The sequence below is a fragment of the Athalia rosae genome, chromosome 2, assembly GCF_917208135.1.
Source record: "Athalia rosae chromosome 2, iyAthRosa1.1, whole genome shotgun sequence".
NCBI lineage: Eukaryota > Metazoa > Arthropoda > Insecta > Hymenoptera > Athaliidae > Athalia > Athalia rosae.
In genome coordinates, this window is record NC_064027.1 from 26,474,083 (window position 1) to 26,489,820 (window position 15,738).

Sequence of the window (15,738 nt, forward strand, 5' to 3'; positions counted from 1 at the left end):
ACGAGGCGGTACCCTGAGCAATGAAGTTTTGAAAATTGGAAGAAAAAAAAATTCCGATGCTTTTCGAGGAGTTCGTATCTCATGCTCTTATCTGAATGACGTAATAGTTTATGAGGCTTCACATTTCTTGGGATGCGCGCGTCTAAAAATGTCACGATTTCTAAGCGCCCATTTCAACGCTAGCCTCAGGCTCGTCGGTATAGCGATACCGTGTATTCCATGTGTTCACGCGTCATCATAATCGATGTGTGTATCTATCTACGCTCGTTATTAATCCAACAAACCAAGTTACGTTACTCCTAGTCGTTAGTTTTAACCGAACACATTCGTGAAATCAATAGGACCTCGTGGTCGAAAGAAATTCTTCACACTCGACTGCACGAAGGCCCAAAATTCAACTTGCGATTAGCACCTGCAGATTTTGGATCTCATTTGAAGGTAAATTTTCTATTTATAGTATTATTTCTATTATCTTGATTGATTTATCGAACGCATATACGAATGGACTTCAACTTCATGCTTGAACCAAACTTAAAATGTCCGCGGAGTATCGAACACTTCGTTATATGCTCTTGCAGTTACTATCAGTTTTCGTTTTTTTTCTTGTCTCTTTTTTTCCTCCCGTTCTCCTCGCGTGTCACACGGACGAGGTTGATAATAAAATACATATTTATATTTTTATCTGATAAATGTGAATAGATATGTGGGAATTTATATATTTTATCACTGTAACACGCGTTTTTGATAATTGTTTACATGGTGCAGCTGTGAAAAAAAGTTTTTCTCAAACGTTTCAAATGTCGGATCTCGGGAAGAGAAAAAAAAAAACACTGAATACAAGAAATTTTCGCTTCTTCTCTCGTTAAACTTGATGTGCAGCAGTTTTTGATTTTTGTTTTTCAGGTGACACAGCAAGAGGAGTTTAGTGAATCGATTTCACGATGTCTTCAGCGGACGAGGTCTCCGTGTTTCCGGCACATGACCTGGAAGAGGAAGACAATTTGTCCTTCATCTGCAGAGCATTGAGCGAAGGATTCAATTCCGTGTTTGGCAATGATTATTCTATAAACGAGAAAATATGCCATGACGATCCCTTGGGTACGTACAGAATTGAAATCATTGTAATTTATCACGAACAAAAATAGAACTGACACATTGACGAGGGGCGGGAGGGGACCTGAAAACTAACTAGATATAATTGAATAAATAAAAACATCTTCCAAGGCGTTCGGATATTTTTACGATTGGGTTGAATTGTTCGTCTTATGAATATTATTTGGATGATTCAATATTTCTTGTTGCAGGTCGTCCGGAAATAACGGTAGGTATAAACAGCGATTGGACCGTAACTCAGGACGAAACAAATAATCATGATAGATTTGACAGCGGTGCATACGGAGAATCTGAAGAAGAAGAAGAAGAAGACCAAGTCGAAGACGACAACTATGACAGCAGGGTTTATTACGTTCGTGATAATCCTGCTTTTTTCACGAAATTTAACGAAAACAGCTGCGATTCAATTGACGTGAGTTCAAATCCACATAATTTAGCTGTCCGAATGGAAATAACTGGAAACGTTTGACATATTCACGAATTTGTTTTCTTGTGAATTTTTTTTTACATCGTGTAGTTTTCTCAATTGATTTCACTTTTGGTACGATAAAGTTAATCTATCTTTGTAGTTTACATTTTCGCTCATTTTTATCATGATGTAGCTCTATACGATATAAATACGTCCGATAATGACAGTAATAACAAGAGTAACGATCATAATATAATAATAAAAATCACATGTCTAGACATGATACGCGTGTCGTACAATTTAAGCCGACGCGAAAAATGATGTTTATTAAGTAAAGGAAGAATTATTTTGGTTTTACCAATCATAAATGTAGTTTAATGTGAATTTCATTTTATTTCACATAAGGAACAAGTCGTGCCCACTTCTGTGGAAGCAAGTCCGGTGGGTGAACTCAGTCTTCCGGCGAGTCCAAGATTGGACAATGAAGATGTGAACGAAGAGGAGAAAAAAGAAGAAACAGAAGAGGAAGAGGAAATAGATCGGACAAAGAGAAAAGAACGTGACAGAGACAGTGAATCGGAAGACGTTGAAAATCACGATAAACAAAAAGATGACGAACTTGTGAAAAATTCAACCGCGAAAAGAGTTCATCTTGAAAGTGAAGCTGTGACTCGGAGTCAGCCTCATCTTTCATGAATATTATCAGCGTGTATTATAAGTACGTAAAAATATGCATATATACATATAAAAAAAATATATAATCATAGATATATTGAACATCATAGATAGGAATATTCATATCTTCTAAGGATAGTTGTAATAATTATAAGATAGGATTAGTAAATTTCAATTATTAATCAAATCAATGTGAATTTCACGTGATTATAATCATCAATTTTTTGGCACGGCTCACTATCATTCCTCTTCCATTTATCAATGTGCCTAATCTTACCTGACGCATAGATAATATTATCTAATAGACAACGTGAAAAATTGTATTTATATATTATTTTTTTTTTAAATGATTTGTTTCATAGATGATTGAAAAAATAAAATGTGGCGCATTCCAGTGGAAAATCGCAAGGGTCGAATTTTTTTATGCACGAAAATATCAAATTTTAAAAACGACCGACCATCTACCCCACCACAAATAGTAACACCAATTATGGTGACACGAAGAATTCTACTCTTCCGTCCAGAAGGTAATCCAATTGGATTGAAAACAGTTGTGTTAGCAAATGATCATCAGACACAATGAACACAGAAACACATGTTTCTAAATTATCATGAGTATCAACGTCTGTTAACGTGCCACGAGTTGGCGTATTTTTTTATGTACGTTAACGATATAATCAATTTGCAATCGTACGGGCAATTTCGATATTCTATACGTTGTATACACTGGTATTACGACAAACATATACCTCCGCACATACGTGTATGTACAATTGCGATCTCCACAGAATTTTCTGGTGCGCATATCATAAAGCCTGGTGAATATAATATCGGGTTTACTAAACTCGAGGCATTGCGGCAGAAACAGTAGCTTGTGCCCTGAATAAATATGACCAATCTAGGTGCAGCTACAAAAGGGGATCGGGTAATCTATACTTCATCACACATATGTGTGCACGTAATATAACTAAACTCGTTATAATTTACACCACATTACATGTACAACCGATTCGTTAGGCAGGTGCAGCAAAATATGCTTACTTCAGACATCTCGAGTGACACCGTGCATTTGCGCGTGTGAAAAAATCCTTCCTATAACTTCCCGCTTGTACTCCACATAGGTGAATATGTACATGTGTACGATGCATTTCGAGTCGATTCGAATCTCGTCAGTTTTTTTCCTAATTTTTAGGTGCCGTTATCAACTGTGGAATATATCGAGTTTCACTGTCATTTCTTTTTTTTCTTATTCTTCTGGAAACAATTTTTCTCATAATCTTAGATTTGGAAAACATGAGAATATATCAGGGGTGGTTTGAAAGTACGATATTACCTGATCGAAATAAAGTTTGAACCGAGTTAAAAATGTCCCATATAACAATAATTAAACCTTACACCGGTTAGTTTTTTCTGTTCATAGAATACACCCAACCTAACAACAAATTTGCAACGCTAGTGTCATATTTCTAATAAGGACAACAACTTTTCAATTTTGCACACCGCAAACGAGTGTCGTATATACATATGTATGTACATAGATAATACATCACGTATATTTCGTTTGTTAGGTAAAGAGAAGAAAAAATTGATCAGAAAACTGAGTAACTTTGAAAAAATCTAGCAGAAATACCGAATGAAAAAAATATGAGAAACACAAAAACAATTTATAGCATTATACATTTTTTTATAATCATTGTCCGAGGGTGGAAGAATTTCTCCTTGTTACTTTCGATTTTGCATGCGCCGCAAAAAATGAACGAGATAGGGAGATGGAAGAAGTTGAAAATAGAAGAGAAATAAATTTCAATGCAATGAAAATTGATATATTCTTTGGGTTCAATGTCCGATAGTATTGGAATTCTTTGTTCCTCGGTGTTTCGTTGCTGACCTCGATCTCGCACGTGATTTTTATCGCCGACTTGTAGTTTCTTCCTTTCGAATTCGAAATAAACGCCGCCCTGAGATAGTTAAAATCGCCGAGTTACATGAAGAGCCGGAAGTCCCGTGAAAGTATAACGTACGCTACACCTTCGTATCTTTTTCTTCTCTTATTTGATCGCAGAGTTTCATCTGATCGAAAAGAAAGGACGAATATATAACTCATCTGATTGTTAAGGATCGAAAGGAACCGATGCGATGAGGAATTTTTTCATCGACAAAAATATTAATCATGCTGCAACAAAAACCGCGCACAGAAAAACGGTCGGTTTTCAATTTTCTGGTGATCATTTTACGTCGATTTCCACTCGAGTCAATCACAGTTTTGTCATTCAAAACGTTCGTCGAAGCTGTTGATAATTGAAAGGGGTTTGAAAATAAGTGTTGGATTTGAGTCCAAAAAAAAAAAAAAAGTACGAAGAAAAATCACGAGGCAGCGGCTGTGCATTGGAGAAGTCGCGCGCACAGCGGATATAATATTGCCTGCAGCGTATTATCATTTATTTCGTTTTCTTGTTATTTTTTTTTCCGTTCCGTTCGTTCCGTAGCACTTTCTCCGAACTTGGAGTGGCTCGTCGCGTCTCTCACGATGACCTCTGGGCGTTCCGATGACCGCCCGTTAAAAGCAGTCACGGAGCGGTCATTTATAACGGCCATGTAAAATGGAACGAAGCGATGCGTGGCACAGTGCGAATTACAAGAGCAAGTTATAACGAAGAGTGGACGGACGCGGATGCGTTTAATACTTCAATACGTCCTTGCCGCCTTTCTAATCGCCCTTCACCGTCAAATCCTCTTATTCTTAGATTTTATTATGGCAGCTAACATACAATTAGGTTGCAAGCTGAGACAGCTCTCGAAGATCGATATTCGTGACTCGGATGAGGATGGCTAATTTCTTGGCTCTTCTAATTTTCTTTTTTCATCATTCGTACGATATTCCGACTGCAGACGTATTTTTATATACCGATTGTTTATTCGGTTTACCTTCACTTTGAAATACTGCTGAATTTCACCTGAGTGAAGTTGCTGCCAATTGTCAATGACTGCATAGCTCGTAGAATAAATAACATTTGATTTCACTTTGCTTTTCATAGGTGGAGATTAAAGATTTGCTGAAACGAAAAGCAAAAACCAAATAAGTAGAATTACATTGGATCGTTCGAATGGAAGTAGAATGCAAGTGTGAATAAATAATATTTTATTTGTCAGGACTTAAAAAAACTAAGGCTTACATTAGTTATGACAAACTTTGTGGAATTCTAGAGATTTTACCAACGACTCGGTCTCAAACTTCACCGAAGATCCCTGCTTCGATGACTTCGAGTTTATTATCCTCGATACTAACGTAGCCGTGGTAAGTTTTGGCTATTCCATGAAAAGCACCATTGACCAACCTGGTGATAGGGTTTCGCCCGATGTCTAAATCGATCAAAGAATTCAATCCCTCTAATGTACCCGGTAATATTTCGCGTATAAGATTACCCGAGAGATGAAGATGCTGAATAGAATTCGGGGCTTTCATAAAGTTTCCAACTTGTGAATCGAAGCGAGCTTGCTGGATTCCTGTAATTTTATGATCCTTCGTAGCAAGCGTGTCTTTCGGGACATTAGCGAAGTATCCCGGTTCAATATCTTCGATACCGTTATCTTTGAGTTCTAGAGTTTTTAGGTTCACTGGAAGTCGGCCAATAACGTCGATACCGATTTTACGAAATTTGTTTTTATTTATTTTGAGCTCCTCGAGTTGTCGCAAACCGGAAAACGTGCCGCCATTGAACTTTGAGAGTAAATTCTCACTGAGATAAATGTACGAGATATTTTTCAGACCGTTAAAACCGCCTTCGTCGATTTCGGAGATCTGATTCTTGTCCATATTGAGCGCTATGAGAGAATCGAGTCCTTCGAAAGCGTTATCATGCACCTTTGGAATTTTATTCGATCCAAGATTCAACTGGTACAAATTCTTAAGTCTCGAAAATACGGCTTGTGGAATTCTCTCGATATTATTTCTGTTCAGGTACAAAAGACACGTGGACTCAGGAAGCGAAGAAATGAAGGATATATCTTCGATCTTGTTACCCGATAAATAAAGTCCCCAAAGTTTGGGGAATTCGAAACTACCAGGTTCTATATCCTCGATAAGGTTATTCCGGAGAATGATCATTTTCATATTCTCGTTACTACCGCTATCCTTTCTGATATGCTTAATCAAATTGTTACTCAGATCCAGAATGCTCACACTTTTGGGCAAATCGTTGACAAGTTCCGGCGAGAATTCCTCTATCTGGTTATTATTTAAATCAATATAATTCATTCTAATCTGGTGCAGTTGATACCAATTTTTGGCGACGCTTCGGATACCGAGATTTTCCAAATTCACATACGCCACTCCACGATCTATGATCGTTTCATTGCAATTTGCTTCAACCTTTTCTCCATCCTCCAACACCCCGACTTTCAACAATACTGAATTTTCTATACACACAACGACTCTCGTCTCGCTCTTCTGGTTTGGATGGGTGTCCTCGTCGTCAACGATATGATCTACCAAGGTTAAAATATGAATCGATTCACCGAGAGGCGTTAGTTCGTCCGTTGGAACGTCCGCGGGAACGTCCCAAAACCCTGTTCTCTTTTTTCTGTTATATCCGTTTTCGTCGTCGTCCTCCTCCTCGTCGAGAATATCGAAGGATCTGGCATTGATGGTTCGGATGGAATTGTCTTTCACGATTATTTCCGCGTTCCGAGGGATCCCGGCGAATTCTTTGTGGATTATGGAACTCAGTGGGTTCTTCGAAATGTCCAAAATCTTGAGATTATCCATTCCAGTGAAAGCCCCCAAAGAAATTCCAATGTCGTTGGAAGCCAAGTTTAATTCCTCCAGGTACGGACCGACCCCCGAAAACATGTCGGACGTTAGTACGCCGATTTTGTTGAATTCCAAGGTCAGCTTTTTGACCTTCACGTCCTCGAAGACACCCGGTTCTATCTCCACGATACCAAGATTGGACAGATTCAAATGGTCGGATTTTTCGGCCAGGATTCTTACCGATTTCAGTACACCGGCGTCGACCACCGCGTCGTACGGGTCACCCGGTGGAATTGACTTGCAATTAGCAAACGCCAGAGGAATCAGAAGATACCGTAACAGGGAATCCATCTTTCCTTGGATCTGTTAACGAATAAGGACTACTAATTTTAACGCTAAATTTCCTCGCAGAAATAAATAAAATTAATGAACTAAATCAATATGAACTTACCTCTAACAACCCTCGGGTCTTATACACTTGTCTGCTGTGGAATTTCTTAGCGAACGAAAAACTGAAAACGGAATGATCTTTTGGTCCGGCAGGTTAAAGACTGAGTAGAGCCGACTTCACCACCTGACTTTATTGCGATGCTCTGGACAGGTTTCAGGATCTTCGACCGGCTTTTATATCCACTCGACTCCAGAGGATGTAAGCGGGTATCAGCATAGATATATCGAACTCAGATATGGCTGGTTTAGTTTGAGGATTTTCCTCGTTTCCTTCATCTGGGGGATCCCCGGCAACAAGTGTCGGCGTACTCGCTAACGTCGTTTTTTGGAATTCCAGATGAGATGTAACAATTTTAGAAACAAAAAAGGAAGTGATTTTTGGTGGTTACGGGATTTTATGTCGTACGAAATTTATTCGGCGAATGATTTGTACGAAGTGTGAAATTTATTTTTGGATTGGGTAGGTCCAGAAGTAGATAAACTGGTATTTATTGGTTCAAGTATCAGCGGTACCGGTTTTTGCTCCGCTCTTGATTCAGACTCCCGATTCCCCATCGCTTTGTCCCGACAACGTTTTACTACATTGCAAAAGCTGATTAAAGATGGAGGAAGAACGGAGTTCCAAACGATGGGCATCTTGGTGGCGTCAAAAACCAGATTAAGGTAAATGGGTTGTGACAAACGATGCCCGAATCAGATAATTACGAAGACCAACGGGATAATCGTGGGAAAAATATATTCGATGCTTTACAACCGAATCATCTATCCAAACAGATCAATATCCACAAACGAGTTGAAGCGCTATAAGAACGCGATCAAATTGCTGAATTTTTCCGTCGCTTCATTTCTTTCGTTTGAATAAAAAAGGATAATCCAGAAGACTGATTCCACAATAATTTTTCGTCACAAGTCTCGTGTGTATCTTGTACCAGAAGTATGCGAACTATACTACGGTTGAACCGTAACGTGAAACCTGAGACAAGGATCAGCAAAAATTCGATACGCTGGTGAAATTCTGTAGATTTCAGGGTGCAGCTGGTCTATCGTGGTACAAAATATAGCGAAGCTTTCGTCAGGTGTTGAATCAGCGGTGGGATCAAAGCCCACGATGTACAGCGTGCTGATAATCCAACAAATATGTATTACATGTACTTACCACCGTCGGAGTTAACTGCATCGATCACCGGGGAACTCGAGGACGGAACAAAAAGTAAGAATTACTGACCACTTCACTCCAATCCACCGGTTGGTAACGGAACACTTTTTTCACTTTTCTTATAAACAATATTCGCCTCTTTTTTTTTATATATATTTTATGGCCCACCTAGAATATTACTGGCCATCGGCTGCGCCGTGGAATCGACAGACGGTTAGAAAATTGTATTCGAATCATCTTGACGGATAAAATAGCTCGAATAACGATCTTGAATTTTGAAAATAAAACTGTTCAACGGCCTTCAAAAACGAAAGAAGATCACGTCCGACGATGATTAACAAGCAAAGATGATTATGGTGTCGATTTATGAATACGGAAGAAAATAGACGACCGTTTCGAAATCGGCGATCGATTCGTGTTACAATTATTTGCTCACGGCGTCTGGATCTACCGCATGGTCAGTTAGCTACGTACGATGAAATATAAATGGAATTCATTTCATAAATTGGATTTGATAATAATGAAGCGATGGGATCACGCATGTTGATCGGTAAGAATGTGCGCGATTCCTTGATCAGTATGCTCACATTCTTCTCCTTCTTTTCAACAGTATATTTCTTTTTTTTTTCTTTCTTTTCTTTGATTCACCGCAAGTATTACCATGTACTTACGTACGGGAACTGATTGCGATCGTCAGGGTCGTCGATCTTGGAACGAATTTTGCATTTTGAATTCAGGTCAAGATGTCGTTCAATTTCAGGTGCTCCTTTCGCGATCGTTCATTATTTGTTCTCGAGGTATACGCTCTTCACGGGCGGTTGAGAGTTTTTGGCGACACGCGTAATTCGGTTGCTCCTGACGTTAGAAATGTTCGGATTGTCGCGGTTTCCGGATATCTACGTAAAGATATAAGTATAGGTATACCTTTGATGTCTGGGTAGGTGTAACTGTTTAGTCTAGCGATTCCTCCAGGTGCGATGAGGAGTTTTAGATATTCTGCAGTAGCATGTTCCAAGACCCGTTACATTAGATCGTCACTATCGCAGTGAATAAATTACCTAAGTAGTGTGTTTGTCTTGATTGCTTTTTATACTTTATCGATAGATTATGCATGCGCTATAACGCGTGACTCTGAGATATATTATACGCGAGGGCAAATCTGACCAGTTGACGAACAAACGGTCTCAGCTTTCATGAATCTTGGTGAACATTCTCAAAAAAATGATCAGATTCGAAGGATCCAAGTTGCTTCAGATGATTTGTTGAGAACCAAAAAACTCGAGTTTACCGGATTTTCTCGAGGTTTCAGTAGCTTTGAGGCAATCTGAAGAGTTCGAAGCTCGAAAAACCAATGGCCTGAAACGATTCAAGGTTCGTGAAAATAATGCCGCCAAAAATCTCAGAGCTTTCGCTCCTAGACCGAAAACCTAGAGGATCGACGTGCCGACCGAATTCGTTGAGGGTCTAATTATACCTCGAAAGCTTGCGGCATAAAAACCCGTGCTTTTCACCTCGTAACCTTCGGCATCTCGTAGAGTTCGGTGCAGGCGATATATATGTATATGTATACCGGAGTGTAAAATGATTGTATAATTACGTGGTCGTCGTCGTCGTCGTCGTCGTCTGTCTCTCGCGTTCTACATTTCATTTTTTTCAACTCTCCTCGAGGCCTCTGCACTCTGAGCTCTGGTCCTCATCTCTCCTCTCTTCCTCCTCCCTTCGCGCGTTCACCTACACCCTGCAACATCTCATGTACTTTTCACCACACGTATACGTAGAGTACGCGCGCACACGTGAAGTGTTACTGTTATATACTGGTTACTATCACATTACCGCGGTCTCAGCGGGCTGCGAGCAGGAGTAGCGATAGGATAAGCTCAAGCGTGGATTCTGGATTCCCCCCCAGTTTACACTCGTACACTGCACCGAGAGTATACCCCACACGCGATACCTCCTCAATTTAAGTTCAGTCACTAGTCAGTCGCACGCCGACCTTTCCGGTACACAATCTCCACTCCCGCGCGCGCCAAAATACCATTTCCAAAAGCTCGGAGGGCTCGTAAAAGTACCCGTAAAAGGCTCTCGTTGTCAGCGACAAAGATTGGATCGAAGGCGTTGGTTTTGTCGTTTCCTTTTTGGCTGTTTGTTCAATTTTTGAGATAGAAAGATAATAAAAAAAACGAAATTATTATCGCTACGTATCAGCGATTGTATGAGACTGCAATTTTATTGATTTTTTTTTGGATAAAGAAAGTAAAGATATAGACTTGTTTTTTTCTATGAAATTTCTCTCATGTATGTATATCGAAATGTTGGAAGGACTTGTGTAAATGAAATTAGAAATAAAAAGCAAATAAAAAAATTAAATACGTTGTATTATATGGTGTGAAAATTGACCGAGGTTTAAAAAAATTGACGCAAAAGAAAAATTATTGTCAATGGAAAGTCCAAAACCACTTTACCGCAATTTGTCGGAAAAGAACAGTTGATTAAAAAAAAAAAATAAGTTTTAGCCACTGTTCACATTTTTTGGGCAAAATAAATAAATAAAATAACGATTTATTAAATCGTGATGTTTTTAATTGGATCGTAGATGTGAGTGGCCAGCAAGTGAATTCAAAGTACAACAACTATAACTGGCAATTTGAACGATAAATTTTGTTGTATAGAGTTTGAAAAAAAAAGATTTTAGACAAATATTTTCGAGAAGTGATCAAAGCCGTCTTTGAAATATTATTAGAAGTCGTAGTAACTCCACTGGTTTGAATCATGATCGTTAAGGACAACACGTGGAGGCAAAGGAGGCTGGCCGTACCAAAAAGGTATGAAACAATAAAATACTCGAACGCTATTCAAAAGTTGAAAGACTGAAGGTAAAGCCCTTCTTCATCGATCGATTGCGAGACCATTGGATCAATTTGACGACTTCCTGAATTTTGGAAAAAATTACACTTTCAAAGTCATTTTCGCGCCTCACTTTGACAAAGGTTTATTTCGAGGCGTAAAACTTTTTTATCGAATGAAAAATGAACGCAAATTCACGTCGGTACAGAATTATGGTCCACGGGGAACACGCGCTCCAATTATTTTTTGTTCCGGTAGCCCTAGATCGATTCCATAAGTCGATCAGTAGATTCGAAATACGAAACCCTGCGGTTTCACAGCTTATCGTTTAATAAATGTGCCGCGATGTCAAATTGTTACGAAGCTATATCTATATGCCTACAAGAGATTAGTCCTTTTTTCCATCAGATTAACCACGTACATGCGATATGAAATTGGATTTTTTTTAGTGGTTTCGCAAAATTTTCACATAGATATTGTTTCAATTGTTCGTATTATCGGTCTAAATTTATTTTCATTAGACCAGGGACCTTCGAAGGAGTTGGTCTTGTGAAATACATGGTTGATATATTTCTTCCGATGAAGAAACAAGAAAATTGGGAAGAAAAGAAATAGAAGAAATAAAAGAATTCAATGGAACGAACGTTCGCCGTAAAAAAATTGTTGCTTTATCAAAAGTTTTTTCAATTTTTCTTCAAACTATTGCAAAAACATGAAGCGCCTCCCACATCATAAAAATATATCGATGGCACGATTTTTTTCAAAAATGTTGGCCACGACGTTATTGCTTAATACCATCCATATGAACATCTGAATACTATTTAACAATGAGCTTTTGGTTTCGTTTTATTTAATATACGACACGACAATAATTGTGGCCACAATATAGTTACCTGGCTTTTCATACATTAATATAAATATACAGCCAACCACGAAGAATAATTCGTTTTATTACCTCCAGCAACAGCTATACCTGATGTAAATCTGCAGCGATTCCCCCCCAATTTATTCCGAATCATGAGGATAATTTTTATAATGAGAAGAAAAAGAATTATATAATATGATGAATTAGGATATTAAACATTCGGTGAACCGCCGTGAGTACTTTATATGGTTATAAATGGTTTCGTTTTCATAAAATCGTGTTATCCTCATAAATGATACTTGATTATTACATCGCCTGCATGGCTTGCGGAGGAGTAGAAGGAGGAAGCGAAAAAGAAGAAGGAATTCACTTCTTCATCATTTGCGGCTCCCGCACAGTAAAGTAAAAAGAAAATTATTCACCACCGATCGTGGGTCAAATTATTACGATGTTATACCCACGCTCGAACGTACATTTTCAACCAGATATAACAACTCGGAAGTGGAATCATCTGTTCAAGAGAATGAAAAATTCAATCATCCTCTCGACTTCCTAACGCATACCGCAGAACCTAAATCGGATAAAAGTTGATCTGATTTTTGAGAATTCAAGGGAATTTTTGTTATTTACAAAAACGACGAAACGCGAGGACGAAAGAGAATGAAAAATGTCTACTGTAAACTGCGTGAGAATATGAAAAAAGAAATTATTAAGTGCCCCCGATGACGTGCGGTTATAGGACGCCGGTGAAACGTTTGTTTGTCTAATTTACATACAATAAAACACGGTGTACAATTATTATAGCTACGTATGATCTAGCTTGTAAGATGTAAATTAATTACACTTGAAATTTGAATATTTTCATGGGAATTTCATTGATGGTTCAGTTGCAGGCTGTATACCAACTAAAATTTGCATTTAATCTTGGACAATCGTTGTCCCAAAACTCTCCGATATTCAGAAACGCACTTCGTATGCTAGGACCGTCTCACCGACTTCTAAATTGGGCCCGAATCGCCAATGAAGAAGAAAAACAACATTCTAATGACTAACCAGAAATTTTTGAAAATTTATTTTTCAATTTACTTACTCTCGTCAATGAGAGTCGCGATTATATTTTTCTATACCTTCCACCGAAAATCTAGTCACACCAGTCTCGGAAAGAATTCAATGATATCTCATTATTGTTATTATTATTAATCAACCTTAATTATTGTTCTTCTATGTATAATGTTCATCAATTTTTCAATCTTGATAATTTCACCCTTTCGGCATGACGTTCGACAGTTATTATAAAATATGTAGAATAATGGATTTCTCTTCATCTTCTTTTAGAGAAAAAATGAACATGGCGTTGATACAGTTCTTTTGTTCATCACGAATTAGCGATGGAATTATTTTTCGTTCCAGTTATAGACTGTAATAAGAATAATTATTGGCCTTGGAGTATTACGCGGTGTATAATATAGTTGCAACGTAAACTTGAACGAAGTGATTAATATTGCGAGTATAAATTATAATAATTATGAGACTCGGATGTCGCACAATAGAATTTTAATTAATGTCTTTTGGTGAGAAAAAATTAATAATGGAAAAGAAAACCCACATGGTATACGGCTGCTGATTCTTCCGGTTGAAATTCGCTTGGGGATTTGTAGAAGAATTTTTTTCATGAATTACATAAAATCGTGTTATAACGGCAAATTGATATAATCAGACCAATCAAGTCAGCAGATCTCTAAGATCAAAATACGTAAAAGATATACCAAAAATTCCATCTCCGATTTTTAATGAATCTGTATTTCTATCTGAGAAACACGAATCCGTTGAGTAGATCAAGGATCGAGGCGGATCAGGATTAATAAAATAATCGGCAGGTGCCGTAATTCTGTTTCCATAAACTGCATGAAAATTTTTTGCCCGCGATTCAACCTCAACGAGATAACGTAGCACGAAGTATCGTCTTTAAATTGGAAGTAACAAAACATGAGTCGATGTAACAGATTTTAGCGTGTTACAAAATCGTTTCAACGGCGGTCGAAGATCGTTTTCTCGTGGATGTGAAATCTTGATTTATGATCGTTGAAGATTTCAATTTGATGACGCGAGATGCGCGACATGTGATAACGTATAACGTAACTTAGCGTATAACGGTCGGATGCCCCAAAAAGCTATGAAGGTAATTTCTCACAGGAAAGAAAAAACGTAGTTCCGCGACCAGGGTTTCAGATTCACACAACTGTTGGATTTTGCCGACTACGCTTTTCCGTTTTTTTTCTTTTTTTTCCATCAAACTTTCGGAATCTTTATTCCGTTTTCCGCGATCTGCAAAAATTTGCGACCGATATAGTTCGAATTTTCGTAGAGCTGAATAAAAGTCGTATCGTCGCGGTGGTCGTGTTCATCAATTAAATAATCTTACACAGTGACCTATAGGAAGAGGATATACCGTAGAAATGGTATTCAAATGTACATAAATAAATATGTTAAACACGTGGGGCCCTCGCAACATTAATATACCACAGCCTAGATAACCAGGTAATAAATATCGTGGACGGCACAGGAATATTGAAAAAACATGGTAAAAAAAACCAATTAGAATTTTTGTCTTCCTCTTAGTTATCCATGTCGAGCAAAAGTAACCGGAGACGCGTCTATAGTAAGTACTAATTGAAGTTTGCGCATGTCCACAGAGTGGGCTAAAAAAAAACTGACAAATTTGAAGCGTTCATAAAGCTCGAATGAACCAGTCAGTTAATTTTTTTATTCAAACAACTCTTTGAGTACAGATTGCCTATGTGCCAGCAACGAATCCAGATCCTTTAAAATTTCAATGAAGCTCCAGTCTTTGATGTTGTCAGGATGAAAAAGGGTTGTCAGGATTAACGACGATTTTATAATTTGTTAATATCTACCTCCGAAATTGACCGTGTTTTTGGCTCACTCTGTATGCTTCATCGTGTCATTAAAAATTACTTAATTACTACCTTTTCCCCGGATAAACGAGATAGGAATTTAATGAAGACGAGGTCGTGCCAGAACCGAGTAAAATCTGAAAAGGTTCAAAGCAATTGAAATAATTGTGGCAAGAAAAAACAGGAATGAAAAGAAACTATTGAATTCCATAATTTATGTGATCGTATTATCAATTAAAAATAACGATTATCATTGAACGAATTCTATAATCGTATGAAACATATGTACAGCTGTGGGTTTATAGAGTTCCTTCTGATTCGCTGCAACAACATAATGAACAAAATTATTTCTATATTCACCTGTAGTTGCAGTAAATTTCTGTTTGATTTTAAAATTAGTACCTGTTCGTGATTCGTTGCTATAAGTATTACAGCCGTTAAGTTTGGGCCTAAATTTAGTGTCAAATTAAATCACTTGAAATAAAAAATAGAAAAAACCGTGGTCAACGGTCACGCATTATCTTAATAACACCTTCGCGAATCTTTTTTTTCTTTCTTTTT

The 15,738-nt window shown here is 37.9% G+C and overlaps 3 protein-coding genes across 6 annotated transcripts in view; 2 read left to right on the top strand and 1 right to left on the bottom strand.

Annotated features, from left to right (window-relative positions):
* Positions 1 to 228: 228 nt before the first annotated feature.
* Positions 229 to 2,599, top strand: LOC125499919 (origin recognition complex subunit 1-like). 2 transcript variants are annotated; one of them, XM_048650199.1, is made up of 4 exons: positions 229 to 438; positions 904 to 1,098; positions 1,305 to 1,525; positions 1,928 to 2,599. In XM_048650199.1, exons 2-4 carry the CDS (start codon positions 942 to 944, stop codon positions 2,216 to 2,218), a joined length of 669 nt encoding a protein of 222 aa, XP_048506156.1. In that variant the 5' UTR covers positions 229 to 438; positions 904 to 941; the 3' UTR covers positions 2,219 to 2,599. The 2 variants fall into 2 exon arrangements, with proteins under 2 accessions (XP_048506156.1, XP_048506157.1); XM_048650200.1 differs by lacking the exon at positions 229 to 438 and adding an exon at positions 540 to 650.
* A 2,720-nt stretch (positions 2,600 to 5,319) lies between these two features.
* LOC112695057 (leucine-rich repeats and immunoglobulin-like domains protein 3) lies at positions 5,320 to 7,557 on the bottom strand. 3 transcript variants are annotated; one of them, XM_048650171.1, is made up of 2 exons: positions 7,399 to 7,557; positions 5,320 to 7,310 (listed from the first exon to the last, which is right to left on the bottom strand). In XM_048650171.1, the coding sequence occupies exon 2, from the start codon at positions 7,296 to 7,298 to the stop codon at positions 5,424 to 5,426; it is 1,875 nt and encodes a 624-aa protein (XP_048506128.1). In that variant the 5' UTR covers positions 7,299 to 7,310; positions 7,399 to 7,557; the 3' UTR covers positions 5,320 to 5,423. The 3 variants fall into 3 exon arrangements, with proteins under 3 accessions (XP_048506128.1, XP_048506129.1, XP_048506130.1); XM_048650172.1 differs by having other exon boundaries at positions 5,320 to 7,330; positions 7,399 to 7,554; XM_048650173.1 differs by having other exon boundaries at positions 5,320 to 7,327; positions 7,399 to 7,550.
* Positions 7,558 to 10,466: 2,909 nt separating this feature from the next.
* LOC105687839 (heparan sulfate 2-O-sulfotransferase pipe) overlaps positions 10,467 to 15,738 on the top strand; it is a 28,265-nt gene continuing 22,993 nt past the window's right edge. The window contains exon 1 of the mRNA XM_012403749.3: positions 10,467 to 11,375. Within this exon, the coding sequence (XP_012259172.1) occupies positions 11,323 to 11,375 (53 nt within the window). The 5' untranslated portion in view covers positions 10,467 to 11,322. The remainder of the gene's footprint in view (positions 11,376 to 15,738) is intronic.

What these genes read in the sequence shown, in the direction of transcription:
- LOC125499919 (XM_048650199.1), top strand. Translation starts at nt 942, where the DNA reads ATGTCTTCAGCGGACGAGGTCTCCGTGTTTCCGGCACATGACCTGGAA. An exon ending in ATGCCATGACGATCCCTTGG is followed by an intron (nt 1,099 to 1,304) that starts GTACGTACAGAA and finishes TTCTTGTTGCAG; the next exon opens with GTCGTCCGGAAATAACGGTA. An exon ending in ACAGCTGCGATTCAATTGAC is followed by an intron (nt 1,526 to 1,927) that starts GTGAGTTCAAAT and finishes ATTTCACATAAG; the next exon opens with GAACAAGTCGTGCCCACTTC.
- LOC112695057 (XM_048650171.1), bottom strand. Translation starts at nt 7,298, where the DNA reads ATGGATTCCCTGTTACGGTATCTTCTGATTCCTCTGGCGTTTGCTAAT.